This window comes from Malaclemys terrapin, chromosome 25 (assembly GCF_027887155.1).
Source record: "Malaclemys terrapin pileata isolate rMalTer1 chromosome 25, rMalTer1.hap1, whole genome shotgun sequence".
Classification (NCBI taxonomy): Eukaryota; Metazoa; Chordata; order Testudines; family Emydidae; genus Malaclemys; species Malaclemys terrapin.
The window spans coordinates 15,431,325-15,454,880 of record NC_071529.1 but is presented as its reverse complement, the minus strand read 5'-3'; the positions used below and the strand labels follow the sequence as shown (position 1 = coordinate 15,454,880).

Sequence of the window (23,556 nt, the reverse complement as noted above, 5' to 3'; positions counted from 1 at the left end):
GCTCCCCCCAACACTGCCGGTGTCCCTCACTCCCGACTCGCAGCCCCCTGCTAGCCCAGCCTGGGCTCCCCCCAGCTCTGCCGGTGCCCCTCACTCCCGACCCGCAGCCCTCTGCTAGCCCAGCCCTGGGCTCCCCCCAGCTCTGCCGGTGCCCCTCACTCCCGACCCGCAGCCCCAGCTATCCCAGCCTGGGCTCCCCCCAGCTCTGCCGGTGCCCCTCACTCCCGACCCGCAGCCCCTGCTAGCCCAGCCCTGGGCTCCCCCCAGCTCTGCCGGTGCCCCTCACTCCCGACCCACAGCTCCTGCTAGCCCAGCCTGGGCTCCCCCCAGCTCTGCCGGTGCCCCTCACTCCCGACCCGCAGCCCCCTGCTAGCCCAGCCCTGGGCTCCCCCCAACACTGCCGGTGCCCCTCACTCCCGACCCGCAGCCCCCTGCTAGCCCAGCCCTGGGCTTCCCCCCAACACTGCCGGTGCCCCTCACTCCCGACTCGCAGCCCCCTGCTAGCCCAGCCCTGGGCTCCCCCAACACTGCCGGTGTCCCTCACTCCCGACCCGCAGCCCCCTGCTAGCCCAGCCCTGGGCTCCCCCCAACACTGCCGGTGCCCCTCACTCCCGACCCGCAGCCCCTGCTAGCCCAGCCCTGGGCTTCCCCCCAACACTGCCGGTGCCCCTCACTCCCGACCCGCAGCCCCCTGCTAGCCCAGCCCCCCCCAGCTCTGCCGGTGCCCCTCACTCCCGACCCGCAGCCCCTGCTAGCCCAGCCCCCCCCCAGCTCTGCCGGTGCCCCTCACTCCCGACTCGCAGCCCCCTGCTAGCCCAGCCCTGGGCTCCCCCAACACTGCCGGTGTCCCTCACTCCCGACCCGCAGCCCCCTGCTAGCCCAGCCCTGGGCTTCCCCCAACACTGCCGGTGCCCCTCACTCCCGACCCGCAGCCCCTGCTAGCCCAGCCCTGGGCTCCCCCCAACACTGCCGGTGCCCCTCACTCCCGACCCGCAGCCCCCTGCTAGCCCAGCCCTGGGCTCCCCCCAACACTGCCGGTGCCCCTCACTCCCGACCCGCAGCCCCTGCTAGCCCAGCCCTGGGCTCCCCCCAACACTGCCGGTGCCCCTCACTCCCGACCCGCAGCCCCCTGCTAGCCCAGCCCCCCCCCAGCTCTGCCGGTGCCCCTCACTCCCGACCCGCAGCCCCTGCTATCCCAGCCTGGGCTCCCCCCAGCTCTGCCGGTGCCCCTCACTCCCGACCCGCAGCCCCTGCTAGCCCAGCCCTGGGCTCCCCCCAACACTGCCGGTGCCCCTCACTCCCGACCCGCAGCCCCTGCTAGCCCAGCCCTGGGCTCCCCCCAACACTGCCGGTGCCCCTCACTCCCGACCCGCAGCCCCCTGCTAGCCCAGCCCTGGGCTCCCCCCAGCTCTGCCGGTGCCCCTCACTCCCGACCCGCAGCCCCTGCTAGCCCAGCCCTGGGCTCCCCCAACACTGCCGGTGCCCCTCACTCCCGACCCGCAGCCCCTGCCAGCCCAGCCCTGGGCTCCCCCCAACACTGCCGGTGCCCCTCACTCCCGACCCGCAGCCCCTGCTAGCCCAGCCCTGGGCTCCCCCCAACACTGCCGGTGCCCCTCACTCCCGACCCGCAGCCCCTTGCTAGCCCAGCCCTGGGCTCCCCCCAACACTGCTCTGCCTGAGACCCTCCCGACTCGCAGCCCCCTGCTAGCCCAGCCCTGGGCTCCCCCCAACACTGCCGGTGCCCCTCACTCCCGACCCGCAGCCCCTGCTAGCCCAGCGCTGGGCTCCCCCCAACACTGCCGGTGCCCCTCACTCCCGACTCGCAGCCCCTGCTAGCCCAGCCCTGGGCTCCCCCAACACTGCCGGTGCCCCTCACTCCCAACCCGCAGCCCCTGCCAGCCCAGCCCTGGGCTTCCCCCCAACACTGCCGGTGCCCCTCACTCCCAACCCGCAGCCCCTGCCAGCCCAGCCCTGGGCTGGTGGCGCTGAGCCTGCCAGCCCCCCAAACGGTACAGTGGCTTCGTCATTGGAACAGCCCCAGTTTCTGCCGGCTCCTGGCACGACCAAGGGCGGGTTGGGTGCTGGTGCCCTCCCAGCTGGTGCTGTGGAGGTGGAGTCCCGGGGCTCGGCAGGCACCTCGGGCTGGTGGATGCGTCTGGAAGCCCCGACCCGTCCCCCTCCCCCCAGAACTCAGCCCCCCAACTTGGAGATTTCGTCCTTCCCAGGGAGTTTCTATCCCTGCGAGAGCAGCACGTGAGGCTTCCAGCCCTGAGCTCCAGGGCCAATACACAGTATAGAGACTGCCTGTGTGGCCAGGCTGGTTCGGGAAGGGAGGGGCCGATGGACTGACCCGGGCCGGGGAAGGGGCAGCCGCAGGGACAGGGCAGACGGCTACTTTGCCTGAGGTTTCACTGCCGCTCTGGGTTGCCCCAGGCCTGGCTCCGGAGAGCAGCCCTCTGGGGTGGGGGACAAGCAGGGCCCTCTGAGGGCAGCCGTGTGTGTTCCCTGTGGGCCGTGGCCTGGGGGTCACAGGGCAGCCCGGTAAGGGGTCGCTCCTGCTCCGACACAGCCCTGCCTGGGGCGGGGGGCCAGGTCTGTCCCGCCAGGCGTCCAGGTCCCGGTGCTGGGCTCTGCTGCCAAGCCAGGCTGAGATGCAGCTTCGGCAGGGCCTGGGCCACAGGCCCCCCCCAGGGCTGGCTTTGGGGGATACCGTGGTGAATGGGCCCCATGCGGGGGGGGGGCAGGGGCCTCTGGGGTAGCCAGCTGGGCAGGCAGGGGGTGTCTGTGGCGTTTTCTTTTCCCTTTGCGGGTGTGCGTCGGGCGCGGGGCACCTGGGGCTCTGGCATGCTGCTGGGGGGCAGTGCCGTCGCTGGGCAGGACTGAATTGTAGCGCCAGGGTCGTTAGCGCTGATGGGCTAAGGGGCCTGCGGGCACGTCCATTCCTGGGGGGAGACGGGGGCAGGTTCACGGTGGGGGGGCAGGGGTCTGGACTCATGGGGCAGCCCAGCAGGGGCCCACGTCAGAGCTGGGGCCTGCTCTAGCCCCAGGTCTGGTGGGGCAGCTGCGATGGGCTGGGCTGTGCAGGGAGGAAGCCCCGAGTGGCCAGGCCGCGGGGGGAGCAGCCAGCAGGATCCCGGCTCCCGGCCTTGAGAGAGAGGAAGGAAGGAAGGAAAACGGAGCCTAAACAAGCTGGTTCGGCCGAGCAGGAACCTCTCCCCACTGGGCCACGTGTGTGGGACTGGTAGAGCCGGGGGCTCCCCTGGGGGCTGGGGGCGGGCTGCTCAGTGTGGGGGTGACTCCTGGCTGAACGAGCCACGTGCCGCTGGCTCCGGGCCTCTCAGTCGCGAGGGGTGTGTGTGGGGGTGCATGAGGGTGTGTGGGTGTGAGTGAGGGGGTGTGGGTGAGGGTGTGGGGGTGCGTGGGGGGTGGGTGAGGGTGTGGGGGTGCATGAGGGGGTGTGGGGGTGCGCACGGGGGCCCCTTGCCCGATGGCGACAGCGACGCCTGGGTACCTGGCAGGGGCGGGGGAAGCTCAGGGGGGCTGAGCAGGATACGGGGATCAGGCCGCGAGGGGTGTGTGTGGGGGTGAGTGAGGGGGGTGGGGGGGTGGGGGGGTGTGAGTGAGGGTGTGTGTGTGTGCGTGGGAGGTGAGTGAGGGGGTGTGGGGGTGCATGAGGGTGTGGGTGTGAGTGAGGGGGTGTGGGTGAGGGTGTGGGGTGCGTGAGGGTGTGGGGGTGCATGAGGGTGTGTGGCTGTGAGTGATGGGGTGTGGGTGAGGGTGTGGGGGTGCGTGAGGGTGTGGGGGTGCGTGAGGTGGGTGTGCGCGCACGGGGGCCCCTTGCCCGATGGCGACAGCGACGCCTGGGTACCTGGCAGGGGCGGGGGAGACTCAGGGGGGCTCAGCAGGATACGGGGACCAGGCCGCGCCAGCTGCTCTTGATTGGAAAATCCTCTGGATTAAACGGGCAGCAAGTCCTGCTTGGGGGGGCCCAGCAGTGGAGCCACGTGGGGGAGACTCTGGCTCAGCGCATTTCTGCTCGACAGAGCTCCGATGCGGCGGGAGGATGAGTGAGGCCCAGGGCTGGGCTAGCGGGGGCTGCGGGTCGGGAGTGAGGGGCACCGATGATTCCTGTCAGCTCCTTTGTTTCGTTGCATTGTCCCGTTGCTGCTCATTGGCAAAGGCCGGGCAGGGACCAGCCCCTGCGGATGGTGCCTGTCCGTGAGATCCCGCCGAGGCTGCTGTGTCCTTGGGCTCCCCCCCCCCCCCGCCCCGCCTGTTGGGCTGAGGGGTCTGGTTTGCTGAGACCCGGCTACTCCCGACCCCTTATCTCCTAGGAGCAGCCCTCCGAGACTTCCCTTTGAAGAAACCCCAGGCAGGAGCTGCTCATCCCAGCCCCAGGCCTCCTCCAGCTGCTCTTTGCCCCCCGGGGAGCACCCGCTGGGGGGGCTGGGCAGGGGGCAGGCTGGGGGAGCTCCCTGCTCAGTGGGGGCGGGGGTTGGCATGAGGCTGGGGGAGCTGGGTGGGGGGCAGGGCAGGGGTTGGCATGAGGCTGGGGGAGCTGGGTGGGGGGCAGGGCAGGGGTTGGCATGAGGCTGGGAGCTGGGTGGGGGGCAGGGCAGGGGTTGGCATGAGGCTGGGGGAGCTGGTGGGGGGCAGGGCAGGGGTTGGCATGAGGCTGGGAGCTGGGTGGGGGGCAGGGCAGGGGTTGGCATGAGGCTGGGGGAGCTGAGGGGGGCAGGGCAGGGGTTGGCATGAGGCTGGGGGAGCTGGGGGGGGGCAGGGCAGGGGTTGGCATGAGGCTGGCTGCCCGCGGATGCCGGGGGCTCCCCAGCTGGTCCGGGAGGTTTCAGGGCCACGGGGCTATTTTGTCTCTCCAAGGCCTGAGCCGGTGAATCACCTTGAGACAGAGCCGTGTGGGGGAGGGGAGCTGGAGCCGGGACCCCGCCTCCTCCCCAGCTGCTCAGTGTTACGGAGTATTGGGGGACTCAGGGCCCTGCACCCCCGGCTTCCTGCGATTCACCATGACTCTCAGCCAGCCAGTAAAGCAGAAGGTTTATTTGGATGACAGGAATACAGTCCAAGACAGGTTTTGCAGGCACAGACAACAGGGCCCCCCTCAGTTAGGTCCAGCTTGGGGTCCCAGGGCATGCCAGCCCACCCCCCTTGGGGGGTCAGAGCCATCCCTGCCTCCCAGCCATTTCTTCAGCCTGCTTCCAGCACTCTGCTTTCAGCGACCCCTCCCACAGCCTTTGTTCAGTTTCCCGGGCCCCGGAGTCACCTGACCTCCAACCCCCTCCTGGGTTCTCATGTTACAAGCTCAGGTATGTTCCCTCGGGCCGACTCCCATCCTCCGATGCAGACCATCCTAGTCACACTCCCCTGTCAGCATTCCCACACCCCAGCAAGAACAGTCCCAGTTTGTCACACTCAGCGTGGGCGGCTGATCGACTATGGGATGGTCGGTTCCTTCACCTCCAGTTCCCGCTTGCTGGAATCTGGATCGTGGTGCCCGTTTGGGCATTCATTCTGGGCTGCGGGTCGGGAGTGAGGGGCACCAGCAGAGCTGGGGGGGACTGGAGAGAGCCCAGGGCTGGGGTAGCAGGGGCTGTGGGTCGGGAGTGAGGGGCACTGGCAGGGCTGCGGGGGGTACCCAGGCTGGACTAGCAGGGGCTGCGGGTCGGGAGTGAGGGGCACCGGCGGGACTGGGGGGGGGGCCCGGGCTGGGATAGCAGGGGCTGTGGGTCGGGAGTGAGGGGCACCGGCGGGACTTGGGGGAGCCCCGGGCTGGGATAGCAGGGGCTGCGGGTCGGGAGTGAGGGGCACCGACGGGACTTGGGGGAGCCCCGGGCTGGGCTAGCAGGGGCTGCAGCTCAGAGGAGAAGCAGATGCCGGGGCACAGGGTCCGTGTGTGGTGTCATGGGGAGCACAGGCCGCCCATGGGGAACCGGGAAGGGCCCTCGGGAAGGCGCCTCCTGCCCCCAGCCCCCAGCAGGAAGAGCTCAGCAACTGGCTGGTGGCGGGAGGAAGGGGCGGGGGTCCCTGTGTGGCGGCCGCAGGCCATGGGAGGATGTGCCCTATATTTAGCTCGAAAGGGCCACGCTGGCTCCGGCCTTATCAGGCCCCTGCACCTTGCCGGGGCGGAAGGAGGGACAGAGGCTTTGAGGCGGCCACTGTTGAGCCCCTGTCTGGGGGGGTCACTGCCGGGGGGGTTGGGGCCTGTCTGGCCACCTTGCAGGAGGTGGACCCGCTGCTCCGAACAGTTTTTTCCCTCTGGAGCAAAATCAACCATGGCAGTAACGCAGGAAAGAACCAGCCCCCATGAGGGCTGCGCTGTCCCCTGTGCGGCTGGGCAGGCTCCCTGAGGGGTGTCGAGGGGCATGAGTTTGCCCCCCAGCCGGTTCACTGCTGGGAGCACAGGGTTTGCGTGGCCCTGAGGTACGGGGAGAAGAAGGGATGTGCCCAGGGTCACCCAGCAGGGCTGGGCCGGAGCTGGGCCTTCCCCCCAGCTCCCTGACTTGAGCCCGAACGTTTGTGCTCTGCTTCGAAGGAGCCTGCCCGGTGCTGGGCTCTGGCCCTGGGCGGTCGGTGCCGGGGCTGGGCTGGCAGAGGGGCCTGGCTGTGTGACGTCTCCGTGTCAGCAGGGGCAGGAGCCCGCGCCTGGGTCCCGTGAGCAAACGGCGCTCGCCCCAGTCCCTGTGCAGGGCGTCGCCCCTTGCCCCTCCGGTCTGCCTCTGCGCAGCCCGGCCTGTGGCCCGGCCTGTCAGTCTCTGCGCCGGGCCTGACTGCTGTGTTCTCCCCCCGCAGGACGGCTCTCGCCAGAGGCCAGTTCAGAAGAAGAAGACCGTGTCCTTCAGCACCATGCCCCATGACCGGAAGATCAACAGCACGGCGGCCTGCATCTCCTTCATGCTGCAGGGCTGCGAGATGAAGAAAGTTCGCTCCAACTCCCGCATGTACAGCCGCTTCTTCCTGCTGGCCCCGGACATGCGCTGCCTGAGGTGGGAGCCCTCCAAGAAGGACTCGGAGAAGGCCAAGATTGAGATCGAGCTGGTCAAGGAGGTGCGGGTGGGGAAGAAAACGCCCGTGCTGCGCAGCAACGGCCTCTCCGACCAGTTCCCGGACGAGTGCGCCTTCTCCATCATCCACGGCGACAACTATGAATCCCTGGACCTGGTGGCCAGCTCGGCCGACGTGGTGAACGCCTGGGTGATGGGGCTGAGGTACCTGGTGTCCTACGGGAAGCACACGCCGGAGGCGCCCGAGGCCGGCCATCCCAGCCTCCGGACCTCCTGGATCTCCTCGGTCTTTGAGGTGGCGGACCTGGAGAAAGTGGGCCGGATCCCCGTGGCCCGGGCCGTGCAGCTCATCAAGGCTCTGAACCCGGGCATGAAGGCCTCCACCATCGAACTGAAGTTCAAGGAGCTGCAGAAGGCCGGCGAGCGGCCAGGGAGCGACGTGGCCTGCGACCTGTTTGTGGAGGCCTATTGCGACCTCTGCACCAGGCCCGAGATCTTTTTCCTCCTGGTCCAGTTCTCCAGCAACAAGGAGTCGCTGGGGCTGAAGGACCTACTGACGTTCCTGGAGGTGGAGCAGGGCATGGAGGGGGTGACCGAAGAGACGTGCCTGGAGATCATTGGCAAATACGAGCCCTCCAGCGAGGGCCGGGAGAAGGGCTACCTGGCCATCGACGGCTTCACCCGCTACCTGCTCTCCCCTGACTGCTCCATCTTTGACCCGCAGCACCGCCGGGTGTGCCAGGACATGACGCAGCCCCTGTCCCACTACTACATCAGCTCGGCCCACAGCGCCTGCCTGCGGGAGGACAGCTCCTGGGGCAGCGCGGGCCTGGGCGGCTACGTCACGGCCCTGCACATGGGCTGCCGCAGCCTGGAGCTGGTGGTGTGGGACGGCCCGGACGGTGAGCCCCTGGTCTCCGGGGGCCGCTCGGCCACCTCCCGCGTGGCCTGTCGCAGCGTGGTGGGTGTGATCGACCGGTACGCCTTCGAGGCCTCCGAATACCCCCTCATCCTGTGCTTGGCCGTGCGCTGCTCGCCCGCCCAGCAGCGGCTGATGGCGCAGTGCCTGAGGAAAACCCTGGGCGCCAAGTTGTACCTGGACCCCCCCGCCCCCGAGGAGGCCTACCTGCCCTCCCCGGAGACACTCAAGGGCAGGGTCCTCATCAAGGGCAGGAAGCTGCCGCCCAGCTGCCACGAGAGCGAGGGGGAGGTGACGGACGAGGAGGAGGGCCCGGGCGAGGCCGACGGGCGGCGCAGGTTTCGGCTGAGTAGGGAGCTGTCGGAGCTCGTGAGCCTGTGCCAGGCGGTGCCCTTCCGGGACTTTGAGGCCTCGCGGCGCGGGCAGCGCTACTGGGAGCTCTGCTCCTTCAGCGAGGTGGAGGCCGGGCGCTTCGCCAGCGAGTGCCCCACCGAGCTGGTGAGCTACAACAAGCGGTTCCTGTCGCGGGTCTACCCCAGCCCCCTGCGCATCGACGCCAGCAACATGAACCCGCAGGACTTCTGGAAGTGCGGCTGCCAGATGGTGGCCATGAACTTCCAGACGCCGGGGCTCATGATGGACCTGAACGCGGGCTGGTTCCACCAGAACGGGGCCTGCGGGTACGTGCTGCGCCCCGCCGTCATGCGGGAGGAGGTCTCCTACTTCAGCGCCAACGCCAAGGACTCGCTGCCCGGCGTGCCGGCCCAGCTGCTGCACCTCCGGGTGATCAGCGGGCAGAATCTGCCCAAGCCCCGGGGCTCGGGCGCCAAGGGCGACGTGGTGGAGCCCTACGTCTGCGCCGAGATCCACGGCATCCCGGCCGACTGCGCCGAGCGGCGCACCAAGACGGCACTGCAGAGCGGGGACAACCCAGTCTTCGAGGAGAGCCTGGAGTTCCAGGTGAACCTGCCCGAGCTGGCCCTGCTGCGCCTGGTCGTGCTGGACGACGACTACATCGGCGACGAGTTCATCGCCCAGTACACCATCCCCTTCGAGTGCCTGCAGAGCGGCTACCGTCACGTGCCCCTGCAGTCCCTGGCCGGAGACCTGCTACCCCACGCCACCCTCTTCCTGCACGTGGCCATCGCCGACCGGCCCGGCGGGGGCAAGGGGCAGCGGCGGGGGCGCACCGGGCGCCGGGGCCGGCGGCTGCGGGAATACGCCTCCGCCAAGACCACCGGCATCAAGGCCATCGACGAGGTGTTCCGCACGGCTGGCCAGCCGCTGCGCGAGGCCACCGACCTGCGGGAGAACATGCAGGTACCGCGCCGGGCTGGGGGCAGGACGCCTGGGTTCTCTCCCCCTTGGGGAGGGGAGTGGGGTCTAGTGGATTGGAGTGTCTGAGGGAGGGGCGGGGGTCAGGACGCCTGGGTCTCTCCCCCTCGGGGAGGGGAGTGGGGTCTAGTGGATTGGAGTGTCTGGGGGAGGGGCGGGGGTCAGGACGCCTGGGTCTCTCCCCCTCGGGGAGGGGAGTGGGGTCTAGTGGGTTGGAGTGTCTGGGGGAGGGGTGGGAGGCAGGACGCCTGGGTTCTATTCAGGAGGCCCCCAGCCTGTGTTTGTGTCAGCGCCCCAGGCCAGGCTGTGCAGGCTCCTAGCGGGGGCTGTGGCCCTGCCCCCCCAGGCAGCGCGCAGTGGGGTGCCCGGCTCACCTGTTTCTCCGTCTCCAGAACGCCCTGGTCTCCTTCAAGGAGCTGTGCGGCTTGGCGCCGGCGGCCACCATGAAGCAATGCATCCTGACGGTGGCCGCGTGGCTGCTGCGCAGCGAGAGCGCCCCCAGCGTGACGCTGAACCTGGGCCAGCAGTACCCCCCCATGGAGGCCCAGGGGCCCGTCCCGGAGCTGCTCCGCAAAGTGCTCACCGCCTACGAGACCGTAAGCACCCGCCCCCCCCTCGCCGGGCAGCCAGCCCCCTCCCCGGCCGAGCCGGCTCTCTGCTCGGGCACTCGTCACCGGGCCGGGGGGACCGGGAAGTGCCAGCCCCTCCCTGGGCCGGGAGAGCGAGTTCCCAGCATGGCCTGGTCCTGCCACCTGCTGTGCTGGCAGCCGAGCCCCTGCGGCCCCTCGGGGTCCCGTAGCCAGCGCAGCCCCTGGTGCCATCCCAGCGGGCGGCAGGAGTCCCGCTAATAGCCGGAGCCGCTTCCTTCCTTCGTGCTCCCCAGAGCTGGCACCTGGCCGGGCATCGCTGGGAGCGGGGAGGCCTGGCCGGGGGAGCGTCTCCTCCCTTCCCCTCCCAACCTGGAGCTGCCTCTTTCAAGGCTGGAGCTGGGGGGGCGCCTGCGTGGGCCCGTGCGGGAAGGGGTCCCCGGGGTGCTGGGCCGCCCCTCGTCCTGCTCCCTCAAATCCCCCCGTCTCTGCTCCCACAGACGATCCAGACCAGCCGGACCCTGATCGAATCGGCCGACGCTGTGCACAGCAAGCTGATGCAAGCCCAGCAGGCGGGTACGTGCCGCGGGGGGCAGGCGCCGCTGGGCCCGGCTGCAGAGCGGGGTGGGTTTGGGGGCCCCGACTCTGCTCCCCCCAGGATGCTGGGGGGCTATGGGCACCTGGGGCCACAGGGGGCGGCCTTTGTGCTGGCACCAGTGACACCTGCTGGCAGGACGAGGCGCGGCGCTAATGGGGCCTCTGGGTGCCCTGTTGGCTGGAGGTTACCTGGCCCGTCCCCACCCCAGGGCTGGATGGGAGCCGGTGCCCCTGGAGGGGAAAGACCCTGGGCCCAGCCGGCCAGCTGGGGCAGTGACCTCTCCACACCCAGCCCCATGGGAGTCTGCTGGGCTGCTCCACCCCGCCCCCCCGGACCCTCTGTGTCTCCTGTTTCCCAGGCAGCCGAGTGGCATTGCTGGGCAGGGAATGGGGCTGTGGGCATGGCAGGGGCAGGGGTATTTGGCTGACACGGGGTGTGCGTCTAGGACACGGCTCTGTCCCCCTCCTGGCTGCTCGCAGCTGAGACACCGGATCGGTGGGGCGAGCGCCTGGGCCCCATCCTGCTCGAACCCCGTGGGGGGCCAGGGCACGAGCGAGCCCCAGCGCCCGGCTCTGAGAGGTGGGCAGCAGGGCCGCCGAGGGGCCGGCGCTGGGGGAGCGGAGCCGTACGGGGGAGGCTGACGAGGAAGCAGAGAGGAATCGTTAACTGCCAAACCCCGGAATATAATTAGCATCAGAAATAACAGACTGGGGCTGACGGCGTAAGTGGCGACGAGTGTTGTGGCATAAAAGACACGTGGCTGAACCCACACAGGCAGGTGCTGCTGTCAGGCTGTGCCAGTGCCCCTCCCTCCGGGCCCCCACGCCTGCTCGCCTGGCCCTGGGCTCCCCCAGCTCTGCCGGTGCCCCTCACTCCCGACCCGCAGCCCCTGCTAGCCCAGCCCTTGACTCCCCCCACTTCTGCCGGTGCCCCTTGCTAGCCTGGGCTCCCCCCAGCCCTGCCGGTGCCCCTCACTCCCGACCCGCAGCCCCTTGCTAGCCCAGCCCTTGACTCCCCCCAGCTCTGCCGGTGCCCCTCATTGCCGACTTGCAGCCTCCTGCTAGCCTGGGCTCCCCCAGCTCTGCTGGTACCCCTCACTCCCGACCCGCAGCCCCCTGCTATCCCAGCCTGGGCTCCCCCCAGCTCTGCCGGTGCCCCTCACTCCCGACCCGCAGCCCCCTGCTAGCCCAGCCTGGGCTCCCCCCAGCTCTGCCGGTGCCCCTCACTCCCGACCCGCAGCCCCCTGCTAGCCCAGCCTGGGCTCCCCCCAGCTCTGCCGGTGCCCCTCACTCCCGACCCGCAGCCCCCTGCTATCCCAGCCTGGGCTCCCCCCAGCTCTGCCGGTGCCCCTCAGTTGGTGCAGCGCTGGGCGTGGACCATGGCACTCAGGAGTGCCGGGGGTCAGAGCGCACCGCGCCCTGGCTGGCTGGATCCTGGGGGAGCACCAGGAGCTTGGAGTGCTATAAATTAGCCCGGGATCTCTGCCCCTCCCAGGTCCAATGCCCCACAACCTGCCCTGCCCCCAGCATGGACCCTAACGCACACTGCGGGGGCCGGGCCCTGCCCAGATCCCCCCCGAGTTAATAACCCGGGGGGGTGGGCGTGGGGGGATGATTGACAGCAGGTGGGCGAACCACAGCGCGTGGGCCTGGAGCCGGCACTGCATTGGGGGGGTAACGTGCTCGGGGCGGGATGCAGGGTGCCCCTTAACCCCTCGTGTGCCAGCCCCAGCGGGAGCAGGAGAGTCCAGCGGGGCCAGCTCAGCACAGTGCCTGCCGGGGGGGGGAGTTACTGCAGGGGCACAGGGGCTGCACCTCTTCACTTAGTGTCGAGTCACTGGGGGCCGTGGGGTCAGTGGGGGGCTCCCTGTAGGGGATGGGGGCCATGGTGGGGTGTATCAGGGGGGTGGTATCTGTGTGGGGTCTCGGGGGGGTGGTATCGGTGGGGGGTGTCTTGAGGGGATGGGGGTCGTGGTGTGAGGTCTCGGGAGGGTGTCTGGGGGGATGGGGGTCGTGGTGTGGGGTCTCGGGGGGTGGTGGTATTGGTGAGGAGTGTCTGGGGGGATGGGGACCATGGTGTGGGGTTTTGGGGAGGTGGTATCTGTGTGGGGTCTCGGGGGGGTGGTATTGATTGGGGGTATCGGGGGGGGGAGCTGCTTGTGCTGGGTAGGCCCCCATAGCACTCTCGGCTCCAGACAGAGAGGCTCGCCAGGCGGCGAGGGAGTGGTACCCCGTGCTCCATGGCCCCTGAACAATCTCCCTCCGCTGCCCAGGGGGGCCCTACATGGCCACGTATGGTGCTGGCTGCCCCCATGTCCCAGGACCTGTTGCACCAGGCGATCGCTGGGGCTCCCAGCCCTGCCCAGCCTCCCCCCCGGCCCTGAGGCTGGCGCAGACGGTTCCCATCAGCGTCAGCAGAGATAACGAGCCGGAGCCCTGCGCTAATGAAGGGGGATCCGTGCGGGGGGCAGGCAGAGCCCTGCGTGAGCTCCCACAAGGAGGAGGGGTCTTTGGGGGGGTCACCGGGTGTAGCCCCCCCCCCCCCCCGCCTGTGGGATCCCCTCCCGCACAGGCAGCTTCACAGCTGTGCTGGTGCCCGGGGGGGTTGGAGGGGGGCTGTTCTGCAGGCAACTCCCAGGCTTCTCGCTCAGCAGAGGTCTGGGGGGCGGGGGGCGGCCTTGGCTGCTCCCTCCCCTGCCGGCTCTCGAGGCCGTTCCCTTGTCCCCGGCGCGGAGGGCGCCAGGACGCAGCTGGAAGCTGCAGGCTCGGGCGTGGGAGGCCAGCGAGTCCACGGGAAAGGCTCCTGCTGGGGGCGCTGCACCTTGTCCCCTCCCACGCGGGGCCCCCCGGCAGCACCACCTAGGCAGACCCCACTGGGCCAGTGTCACCATCTGCCCAGCCAAGGGCTCGGATCGGGCCCGGTGCCACCCCCTGGGGCGACTCCTCCCTACACGGCTCGGCCCTGGAGCCCGCCCAGCGGCCTGCTCCCAGGGGCACAGGCCCCCCAGCCACCATCCCGTGGTGCTGCCATTGCAGCTCCAGGCACTCAGAGCCCGGGTCTCCCATGTACACCCCGTCCCTGGCTGCAGGGTGCTGCCTGCCCCACGCCGGCCCCGGGGCCCACGGGAACCTGCCGCTGCTCCCCGCAGGGTTGGTGACAGCTGCCACCTGGGCCCTGCCCTGCCGCCGGCTGGGATCACACCTGAGCCGGGCGTTGGGCGTCCCGTGCACCCTCTGGGCTTGGGGCTGCACCGGTCCCCTAGGGGCAGCCAAGGGCCCTGCCTTACTGGGGACCCCCCTTTGTGACATGGAATTCCCTTGTTCCTGCCTGAATGGGGGGCAGTGCTGGGTATCTCCTGACCCCAGCTCCCCTGCTCTCCCCTGCCCATGGGCTGTGCACGGGGCACTGTTCTGGGGCAGTGACTCCTCGGGGACTCCTTGTGCAGCCAGGGCACCAGCGAGCAGCGCAGGGCGATCACCATATGGAGCCAGCCCTGGGCACCCTGCCGCCGGCTTTGCTGTGTTCCCGGCCGCTGTGGCCCCTCCGGTCGGTGCCAGCAGCTCCGCGTGACGGCTCCCCTCTGCTCCGCTCCCCAGGGATGGATTTCCACAAGGAGCTGCGCCGGCTCGAGGCCGAGGAGGGGCTGACGGGCAGGAAGCTGCAGAAGGCCCTGGAGAGCTTCGCCTGGAACATCACAGTGCTGAAGGTAACGCCGGGGCCTGGCTGCTGGCATTGGGGGCCTCCCTCGAGATTTTCCTCTGCAGTGGTTTTCTCTTGACTCAGTTTCCCCCGTGTTAAAGGAGCCCTGGAGACTGGAGCCCGAGGACCAGTGGGACCGAGAGCCGGGATCGCTGGGCCCATCCCTCCCCGGGTCTGTTTCCTCACCTGTACCTGGGACCTGCGGCTGGCCTGACGGGGTCTCACGGACTCACAGATCGTGCCCACTCGTGGCCCCGTGCGGTCCATGGGGGGGTGCCCCTTTCAATGAGACAGCCCTTCTCGGGGGTCCATTCTCTCTCGGGGCCAGGCCCCTCCACCTCCGAAGCCGCACCTCTCTGAGCCTTAGCACGTCTGTCTCTCGCCGTGGGCCCCCTCAGGGAGTCCCCTCGCTCTGGGCCACCGGGGCCTCCACCCCCCGAAGGGGTTGATGCCCCCTGTTCTCTAGCCCGGAGTGACTCTCAGCCAACGTAAAACAGGAGGTTTATTGAGCGTTGAACACAGCACAGGAAACTCTCCGGGCCTCAGGCCTAGCCTCCCTCAGCCCAGCACATCCCAGTCTCTCTGCATCCAGGTGGGCTCTGCCTGCTCCCCCTCCCCAGCCCAGAGCCCCCCTGCTTCCCAGCTGGGCATCTGATATCACCGGCCCCAGGCCCCGCCTCCGTCCATTGTCTTCTCTCCAGAGAAACAGGGTCATAAACAGGGTCGCCTGGGCCTCCTCTCCTCTCCGCCCTCCTCTGGCAGCCTCGGGCTGGAACCGTCTAGTCAGGTCACTGGGTCGTCTCTCCACAGCCCATTGTCCTCCCACTGGCCAGAACCAGCTGCAACTCCTGATCTGGGTCTCCGGGTCGTCAGGTCACCAGTCGCTGGGGGTCTCCATTCTCCAGGCCATCGGCTGGGGTCCCAAGTTCCCTCTCCCGTCCTCTGTAACAACAAACTCCCTCTCCTCTCCCCTCATTAAACCAGTAACCCCCAGGGACACTGAGTCCCATCCTGTCACGGAGTATTGGGGAACTCAGGGCCCTGCACCCCCGGCTTCCTGCGATTCACCATGACTCTCAGCCAGCCAGTAAAGCAGAAGGTTTATTTGGATGACAGGAATACAGTCCAAGACAGGTCTTGCAGGCACAGACCACAGGGCCCCCCTCAGTTAGGTCCGGCTTGGGGTCCCAGGGCATGCCAGCCCACCCCCCTTTGGGGGGTCAGAGCCATCTCTGCCTCCAGCCATCTCTCCAGCCTCCTTCTAGCCTCCTTCCCGCACTCTCCTTTTGCGACCCCTCCCACAGCCTTTGTTCAGTTTCCCGGGCTAAGGAGTCACCTCACCTTCAACCCCTTCCCGGGTTCTCATGTTACACACTCAGGTATGCGCCCTCGGGCAGATCCCATCCTGCAATGCAGACTATCCCAGCACACTCCCCTGTCAGCATTCACAGACCACCGTGAGAACAGGCCCAGTTCGTCACATCTCTCCCCCCTTCGAGACCGAACTGAGCAGGGTCACTTTAGCCAGTGACCCGGGGAAGTTCGAACCTACCCCCGTTCCCATGGATGCCCCCGCATCCCTCCCATTCCTTGGTGAGAATTACACCAGGCCCCTCCAGTTTCACGCCCCCCCTTAGGTCGGGGGTGCTTGATGGCACTCGCAGTTCGCATGTGGGAAGGTTTATGCGGCCTGTGCCCTTTTCCCACCCCCATACCTCTGGGGTTCCAACTGGGCTGTGGTCTTCTCCCAGCGCTCCAGTCTGGAGGTCTGTGCTTTGGGCTCTCTTGGTTTAGAGCCGCCCTTTTTACCTTGGCCACCCTCCGAAAAGGCTCCTCTATGCTGGGCAAGGGTCCTAAAGCTGTTTTCCCCTTGTCCCAGGCCTTCCTCCCCCTCTGACAGGGGTCACAGGATCCGCAGTACTGTCGGACAGTAACAAAGACCCCAGGCCAGTAAAAGCTCCGTAGCAGCCTCTGCTGGGTACGCCAGGTTCCCTGGTGCCCTGAGAGGGGAATGTCATGGGCCCGGCACAGCAGCTGGCGGCGATACTTCTGGGGTACCACCAGCTGCCTCCTGATCCCCCCTGACTCCATTTTCCCTGGGGGAGCCCATTCTCGGTACAGGAACCCCTTCTCCCACAGGAATCCTTTCCGGCCACCTCGTCCCATGGTCTGTACCGCATTGAGGTCGGCCAGGTCCCTTATCTTCCGCAAGGAGGGATCTCTCTGCAACTCGGCCTGGAACTCAGCAGCTGGGACGGGGATGGCCACCTGCTCTTTCTCGCCCGCTGGGTCCGAAGCTGCAGCCTCCCTAAGCCGCGTCCCTGGGCGTTCCCTCCCCACCAGGTTAGAGTCCCGCGCCTCAGGCAAGGCACCCCCCCCAAGGCCAGGGCGCAGTGCCCCTCGCCGGCTCTGACCGCGGGTCACAACTAAGGCGGTCTGGGGGCTGCTGGGCCAGTCCTCTAGGTCCCCCCCCATCAACACCTCAGTGGGCAAATGGTGGTGCACTCCCACGTCCTTGGGGCCCTCCTTGGCCCCCCATTTCAGGTGTACCCTCGCTACGGGAACCTTGAATGGGGTCCCGCCCACCCCGGTCAGGGTCAGGAAGGTGTTGGGCACCACCCGATCTGGGGCCACCACCTCGGGCCGGGCCAGTGTCACCTCTGCGCCCGTGTCCCAGTAACCATAAACTTCCTTCCCATCCACCTCCAGGGGAACAAGGCACTCGCTCCGCAGGGACAGCCCCGCGCCAACCCTGTAAACGGGGAACTTTGAATCCGGAGCATCTGGCCCCCCAGAGAAGCTGGCCTGGGGCTCTCCTCCCTCCTTAGCAGGTGGTACTCTGCCAGCCCCCCTTCCCTGGGAATGCTGCCTCTCGCCGGGCTGGGTCTCTACCCAGTCAACCCTCTGTGGGTTCGGCCTGCTCAGTCTGTCCCTGAGCTTGGGGCACTGGGCCCGTATGTGGCCCTTTTGGCCACAGTGGTAGCAGCCCATGTCCCATGGGTCCCCTTGAGTGGGTCGGATGGTCCTGATGCCGGATGTTCCCCTCTGATGGGGTTTTTCTGTATTTTCCCACGGGGAGGTCCCATGGTGACTCTCTCTCTGCGTTGTGGTGGGATTGCTCCTTTGGGACTCCTCCCTGCCACCCCCTGACCGGCTCTTTACAAACTCATCAGCCAGCTGCCCGGCGTGTCGCGGGTTCTCTGGCTTTCTGTCCACCAACCACAGCCTCAGGTCGGATGGGCACCGCTCATACAGTTGCTCCAGTACCAGCAGTTTAATCAGGTCCTCCTTCGTCTGGGCCCCACCAGCCCACTTGCTGGCGTATCTTTCCATGCGGGCGGCTAGTTGCAGATATGAGATCTCAGGGGTTTTATCTTGACTCCGGAACCTTTCCCGGTACATTTCAGGAGTCAGCCCAAACTCACGTAGCAGGGCCTTTTTGAATAGTTCGTAGTCCCCTTTCTCTGCCTCTCCCAGTTGGCGGTACAATGCCACGGCTTTGGGGTCCAGTAAGGGGGTAAGGACCCGGAGTCTGTCCGCGGGATCAACCCGGTGCAGCTCGCAGGCCGTCTCAAAGGCCTCCAGGAAGTCATCCATGTCCTCCCCCTCCTTGCGTGGGGCCATGATGCACTTATCAAAGCTCCGTGCAGTCCTGGGTCCCCCCTCACTCACCGCAGCCGGTGGTTCGCTGCCCCTCAGTCTCGCCAGTTCCAGTTCATGCTGACGCTGTCTCTCATTCTCCTGTCTCTGTCTCTCATTCTCCTCCCATTCCTGCTGACGCTGTCTCTCTTCACGCTGATGCTGTCTCTCTTTCTCCTCCCGTTCATGCTGTCTCTGTTGTTCACGATCCTCCAGCTCTCTCAGTTTTAGCTCTTTCTCCCATTCCAGCCAATTCCGCTCCCCGGATGCCGAACGTCGCCGGGAGGATCCTCTGCTGGCCGGCGAGCTTCGACGGGGGGACCCCCTGCTGGCCGGGGGGGTCACGGCGCCTTCGGTATTTGCTGGGCTCCTCCCCACCCTTCCCCTAGGCATAGGAAGGAGGGGTCTCGGGAAGCCCTCAGCAGCCGGCTGACCACTCCCAGCTGGGACAGACACTGGTGCCTGCGCTGCATTTGCCAGGCTGCTTCCCTGAGACACAGGGATCAGTTCATTCGCGCGATCTTCCGCCTCCAGCTGGGCAAGGAGCTGTTCTTTGGTGAGCCTCCCAATGCGCAGCCGCCTCTCCTTGCACAGCTCCACCAGGTCGCTCTTAAGCCGCTTGGCATACATCTTCCTGCTGGCCACTCACCGGCCTGTGTGCTCACAGCTCCCCACAGTTCCCAGGGGGCCCCCTAGTGTGCCAGCCCTTCTCGAGGTCACCACCTCTCTGCCAGGGTCGAGCTGCAGACTCCTCCGCCCCTGGGACCACTCGCTGCGATCCCCCCAGGGGACCCTGTTACTGCAAAAGTCCTTCTCGCTGGTCACACACTCCCAGGGGTAATAACCGTCTCTCTCTCACTCTTCAGCGTGCCTGGTCCCCGTCAATCCCCCTTCGTTTTACTGCTCCCCAGTCACTTACTGCGGGAAGCGCCGTCCACGGGGTGCAGTAGATCCTGCCGCTGCCACCAGTTGTCACGGAGTATTGGGGGACTCAGGGCCCTGCACCCCCGGCTTCCTGCGATTCACCATGACTCTCAGCCAGCCAGTAAAGCAGAAGGTTTATTTGGATGACAGGAATACAGTCCAAGACAGGTCTTGCAGGCACAGACAACAGGGCCCCCCTCAGTTAGGTCCGGCTTGGGGTCCCAGGGCATGCCAGCCCACCCCCCTTTGGGGGGTCAGAGCCATCTCTGCCTCCAGCCATCTCTCCAGCCTCCTTCTAGCCTGCTTCCAGCACTCTCCTTTTGCGACCCCTCCCACAGCCTTTGTTCAGTTTCCCGGGCTAAGGAGTCGCCTCCCCTTCAACCCCTTCCCGGGTTCTCATGTTACACACTCAGGTATGCGCCCTCGGGCGCCCTCGGGCAGATCCCATCCTGCAATGCAGACTATCCCAGCACACTCCCCTGTCAGCATTCACAGACCACCGTGAGAACAGGCCCAGTTCGTCACACATCCGCTCTGCATGCAAACCATTGGAAAAACAAGGAAAACACAAGAAAATCCCCCACTTTGTCACATCAGGTGACGCTCTAGGTCCTGCTCCTGGGGGTGGTGGGACGCCAGACCGTGCCGGGTGACGGTGTTTCCTCTGCCGCTCGGAGTGCTGGCCCGGGACGCCCAGGAGAGCGATGCCCATGCTGAGCGTTCGCGTCACCTCCACACGTAGCAAACCTGGCCAGATTCACGTGCCCACGGGAAGGGCGTGATCCCTGCGCTCCTAGGGGGAAACTGAGGCACGGGGGAGGGAATTCCCTAAGGCCACACTGAGCGTCAGTGGCGGATCCAGGAATGCAATCCAGGAGTCCCGCTCCGCTCTTGTGGTGCTAGTGGTGGCAGCGGCCCCTTTGCATCCTGGGGTGGTCCCAGCCGCCTCCCCCGACCTTCCAGGCCCCTGGCTCCCAGCCCAGCCTTGCCCTGGGCCCTGCTTGGTGCCAGCTCATGTGGCAGAGCTGAGACTGCTGGGGAGCCGGGCCAGCGGGGCTGGGCGCCGTCCTGGCTGCAGACAAAGGGGCATTGTTGGTGGCCAGGGCTGGTTGCCTCAGCCCACCCCAGAGCCTGGCTCACCCGGCCTCCGCGGGGTCCGGCAGCTTCAGCTCCCTGAGAGCCATTCCCAGCCGCTCCAGCGCTCACGGGGCTGAGTCACCCGGTCAGCAGGCACTGCTGGACCTGGTGGTGGCCGAGGACATCAGGCGGATCCCAACCCCTGTGTGGGGAGTGGGGCTCCAGCTCCCCAAGGACTGGCCTGCCCGCCAGGTGCAGAAATTCCCCGGAGCAGCCTCCAGCCGCAGCCCCTGCAGCCATCACCGGCCCCCCTGGCCAGCTTCCGTCGCCCTTTGCTAGGACAGAGCCTGCTTCAGCGAGCCCTGCAGGGGCCGCAGCTCCGGCTGCCGTGGGAGAGCTAATGGGCGTGCACAGGTGTGGTGTGTGTGGCAGGCTGAAGGCCGTGGGCGTGCACAGGTGTGTGTGTGTGGCGGGCTGTAGGGCCGTGGGCATGCACAGGTGTGGTGTGTGTGGCAGGCTGAAGGCCACGGGCGTGCACAGGTGTGTGTGTGTGTGTGGTGGGCTGTAGGGCCGCGGGCGTGCAGAGGTGTGTGTGTGTGTGTGTGTGGCAGGCTGAAGGCCGCGGGCGTGCAGAGGTGTGTGTATGTGTGGCGGGCTGTAGGGCCACGGGCGTACACAGGTGAGGTGTGTGTGGCGGGCGTGCACAGGTGTGTGTGTGTGTGGCGGGTGGGCGTGCGTGTGGCAGGCTGAAGGCCACGAGCATGCACAGGTGTGTGTGTGTGTGCGCGCGTGTGGCGGGCTGCCGGGCTCTGCACTGGCACTGTGTGTGCATTGTAGGGCTGCGCACACGTGGAGGGCTGTGAGCGCGTTTGGAGGAGGGTATGTGGCTGTGTGGGCGTGCGCATGGGCTGTACACGGCTGGCTGTGCACGGCTGGAGCAGTGTGTTGGGCTGCGTGTGCGAGCGCGTGGGATGCACACGTCTGGGCAGGTATTTCTGGGCCCTTTGCACGCCGGCTCCCAGCATGCCCTGCTCCACAGCCCCTGGCCCCAGGGTTTGCCCCGCTGGCTGCGTGTTGTGGTCAGTGCGCTGCCCGGTCTCCGCGGGCTGGGCCGGGGGGCTCGGTTCCCAGCACGTGCCGGGTGGACGCTGGCTTGGTGCTGCAGTCGGGAAGCGGCTGCTCTAGAGAAGTCTCTCGGGGCAGGAGGAGGAGAGCGGCCGAAGCCGAAGGACAAGGCTGGCACCAGCAGGCCGGGGATAGTCGGGCTGGGAAAGGGAAGGGGGGGCACCGTGAGGAGTGGGAGGTGCGAGTGGGGGGCTGGATGATGCCCAGCAGGGCCCTGCTGGTCCAGTGACCCCTCCACGCACTGGGCCTGGCCCTGGGCCCCAGCTGAGTCCCCTCCCTCCCCCCCGCCTCAGGGTGAGGCCAGGACAGGGCTTGTCTCTACATCTCCTGCGAGGGTTTAAGCCGAGAATTTCACCCCTCGCAAGCCGGGCCCCTGGGTTTCCCAGCCAGCACCGGGGCAGCAGGAGCTCAGAGCCGTGGGGGGTCTGGGGGGCCGGTGGCTGCAGGGAGGGAGCGGTGCCCTGTGATGCCGGCTTGCACTGGACGCTGCCATGTGCTCGCCCTGCCTGCCTGGGCTGGGAGTGCCTGGGGCGCAGGCTGGCTCTGGGGGGTGCTGAGCTCCCAGGTCGCCCTGCCAAGAGACTGTCCATGAGCTGTTCTGTGGGGGTGGGGCGAACCCCGACATCCTAGTCTACCCCCACCCCCCAGGCCTAGCTGCCATGGTCCCTGCTGGGCTGTGCCGGGGGTGCCATGGGGCACACACAGGTGAGGACAGCTCTGTGCCCCCTGGACTGGGCTCTGCCCTGCCTGGATCTGGACCGGGGCCCTGTTGTTCTGGGTGTGGGGTGGGCTCTGGGGAGACCCAGGCCCTGCTCCCGTGGGACCCGTCAGAGGCAGGTTGGATCAAGGAGCTGGGCCCACGGTGCGGTGATCCCATGCTGCCATCTAGGGGCTGTGTGGGGCACGAGCGTCCCTCGGAGCTGGGCGATGGCTAAGGGGGCCTTGTGGGGCTGAGCTAGGGAGCGTATGGGGCAGTGCCACAGGGGTAGGGGCTGGAACTGGCGGGGCTGCCGCGCCCTCTGCCTCAATGTGGTTTCCATCATGTACAGGGCTGTTTGGTTCAATGGCTCTCAGCCCCTCCCGCCCCCAGTATGAATTGTTCCCGGGGTCCCGGTACCCAGGTGGGATGCTGGAGGGGGCAGGTCTGCGGCGAGTGTGGTGCCCGTGGCTGCCCGCAGAGGGGAGAACAACCTACTGCTGCTGCCAGCAAAGGGAGCTCCTCCTCTAGCTCAGGCTCTGGGCCGAGCGTCACAGGTTTGGCCCCAGCTCGGGGGGGTTCCCAGCACCGTGCCCCTGGCCGGGCTCGGCGTTCTGGCTGGTTCTCGGGGCTCTGCCCGGACAGGGGCGCTGTGAAGTCAGCAGCACACCAGGCTGTTCGGGGGCCGTTGCCTGGAACCGCTTCCCTCCCACACCCCACCCGCTGGGTGTGAAAACGCTGCCTCCTGCTGGACGCTGCCGGCCCAGGGAACCAGCTGGGCTTGGACGGGGAGGCACAGAGCTGCAGTACCCAGAGTGGACTCCGGGTGGCACCAGAGCAGTAGCCCACAGGGCTAGTGAGCAGCGAAGGGGGCCGGGCGGGGCTGGGGCCCTGTATGTGCCGGGTTGGACAGGTGCCCCCCAGCTCCAGGCTCTGCTAGCACCTGATAGCAGAGCCCCCCCCATGTAAACGAGAGGGGGAGGGACACGGCGTCGCCCTGCTCCTTTAAGGCCCATGTCCTGCCAGGTGTCGGGGGTCTCGGCTCCGCTCCGGGAGCGTGAGGCTCCCTGGCCTGCACCCCGCAGGGCGTCCCATTCAGATCTCTGCATTTATCGTCAGCTCTCAGCTCCCTGTCCCACCGGGGGGCTGGGCTGGGCTGAGATCCCCCGTTCACCCCACAGAGGCCACCATGGGTGGGGGGGGACCTCCAGCCTGGGAGGAGCTGACGGTGAGGCCAGTGTGAAAGGGGGATTCGCTGCGGCGGGACTGACCCATGATCCGAGGCGTCAGGGACTCAGCCGGAGGCGAGGGGTCTCTTGCAGGAGTGGGGGGGCCAGGGTCTGTGCAGGAGGTCAGATGAGAGGATCACGCTGCTCCCTTCTGGCCCCCGGCCAGGGCTGGGGCGGGGGGTTAGGGGGCAGCCCCTGAGCAGTGACTCTGTCTGGGGAGGGGAGACGGCTCGGCTGGGTTAGGGTCTCTGCGTGTCACAAGCTGGGCCCGTCTCCCCACAGCCCAGGGGCCAGTTCTTGCTGGGTGGGGGAGCCCCTGCCCCCAGGTCCAGGCTGCTCCCCCAGAGCGGAGACCTCGAAGGAGCCCCTGCCCCACCTCACCCCTGACCTTTGGCCTTTCCCCACTGCAGGGCCAGGCAGATCTCCTGAAGCAGGCCAAGGCGGAGGCTCTGGACAATCTCTGGCAGATCCACAACGCGGGGCAGTCGTGTGGCATCGGCAGGAACGGCTCTGCCTCCCCCGAGCTCGGCCGGGCCCGGACCCCCCTGGAGCCCATCTCAGAGACAGAAGGAGGCAGCGACACCGGGTCCTGCTGACCGCAAGGCAGGGCGTGGGGGCCAGGACTGAGCCCGCGACCCCTCCATCGCCCGGGGCCCCCAGCGCTCCTGCCACGGACCCAGGATTGTACGGGCACCGGCCCCAGAACGCCCG

At 67.8% G+C, this 23,556-nt stretch overlaps 1 protein-coding gene across 1 annotated transcript in view; it reads left to right on the top strand.

Moving 5' to 3' along the window:
- Positions 1-23,543, top strand: part of LOC128829307 (inactive phospholipase C-like protein 2) — a 34,454-nt gene extending 10,911 nt beyond the window's left edge. Inside the window, exons 2-6 of the mRNA XM_054014682.1 lie at positions 6,805-9,255; positions 9,663-9,866; positions 10,358-10,433; positions 14,052-14,161; positions 23,256-23,543. Coding sequence (XP_053870657.1) covers positions 6,805-9,255; positions 9,663-9,866; positions 10,358-10,433; positions 14,052-14,161; positions 23,256-23,441 — 3,027 coding nt within the window. The 3' untranslated portion in view covers positions 23,442-23,543. The remainder of the gene's footprint in view (positions 1-6,804; positions 9,256-9,662; positions 9,867-10,357; positions 10,434-14,051; positions 14,162-23,255) is intronic.
- The last annotated feature ends 13 nt before the right edge of the window (positions 23,544-23,556 follow it).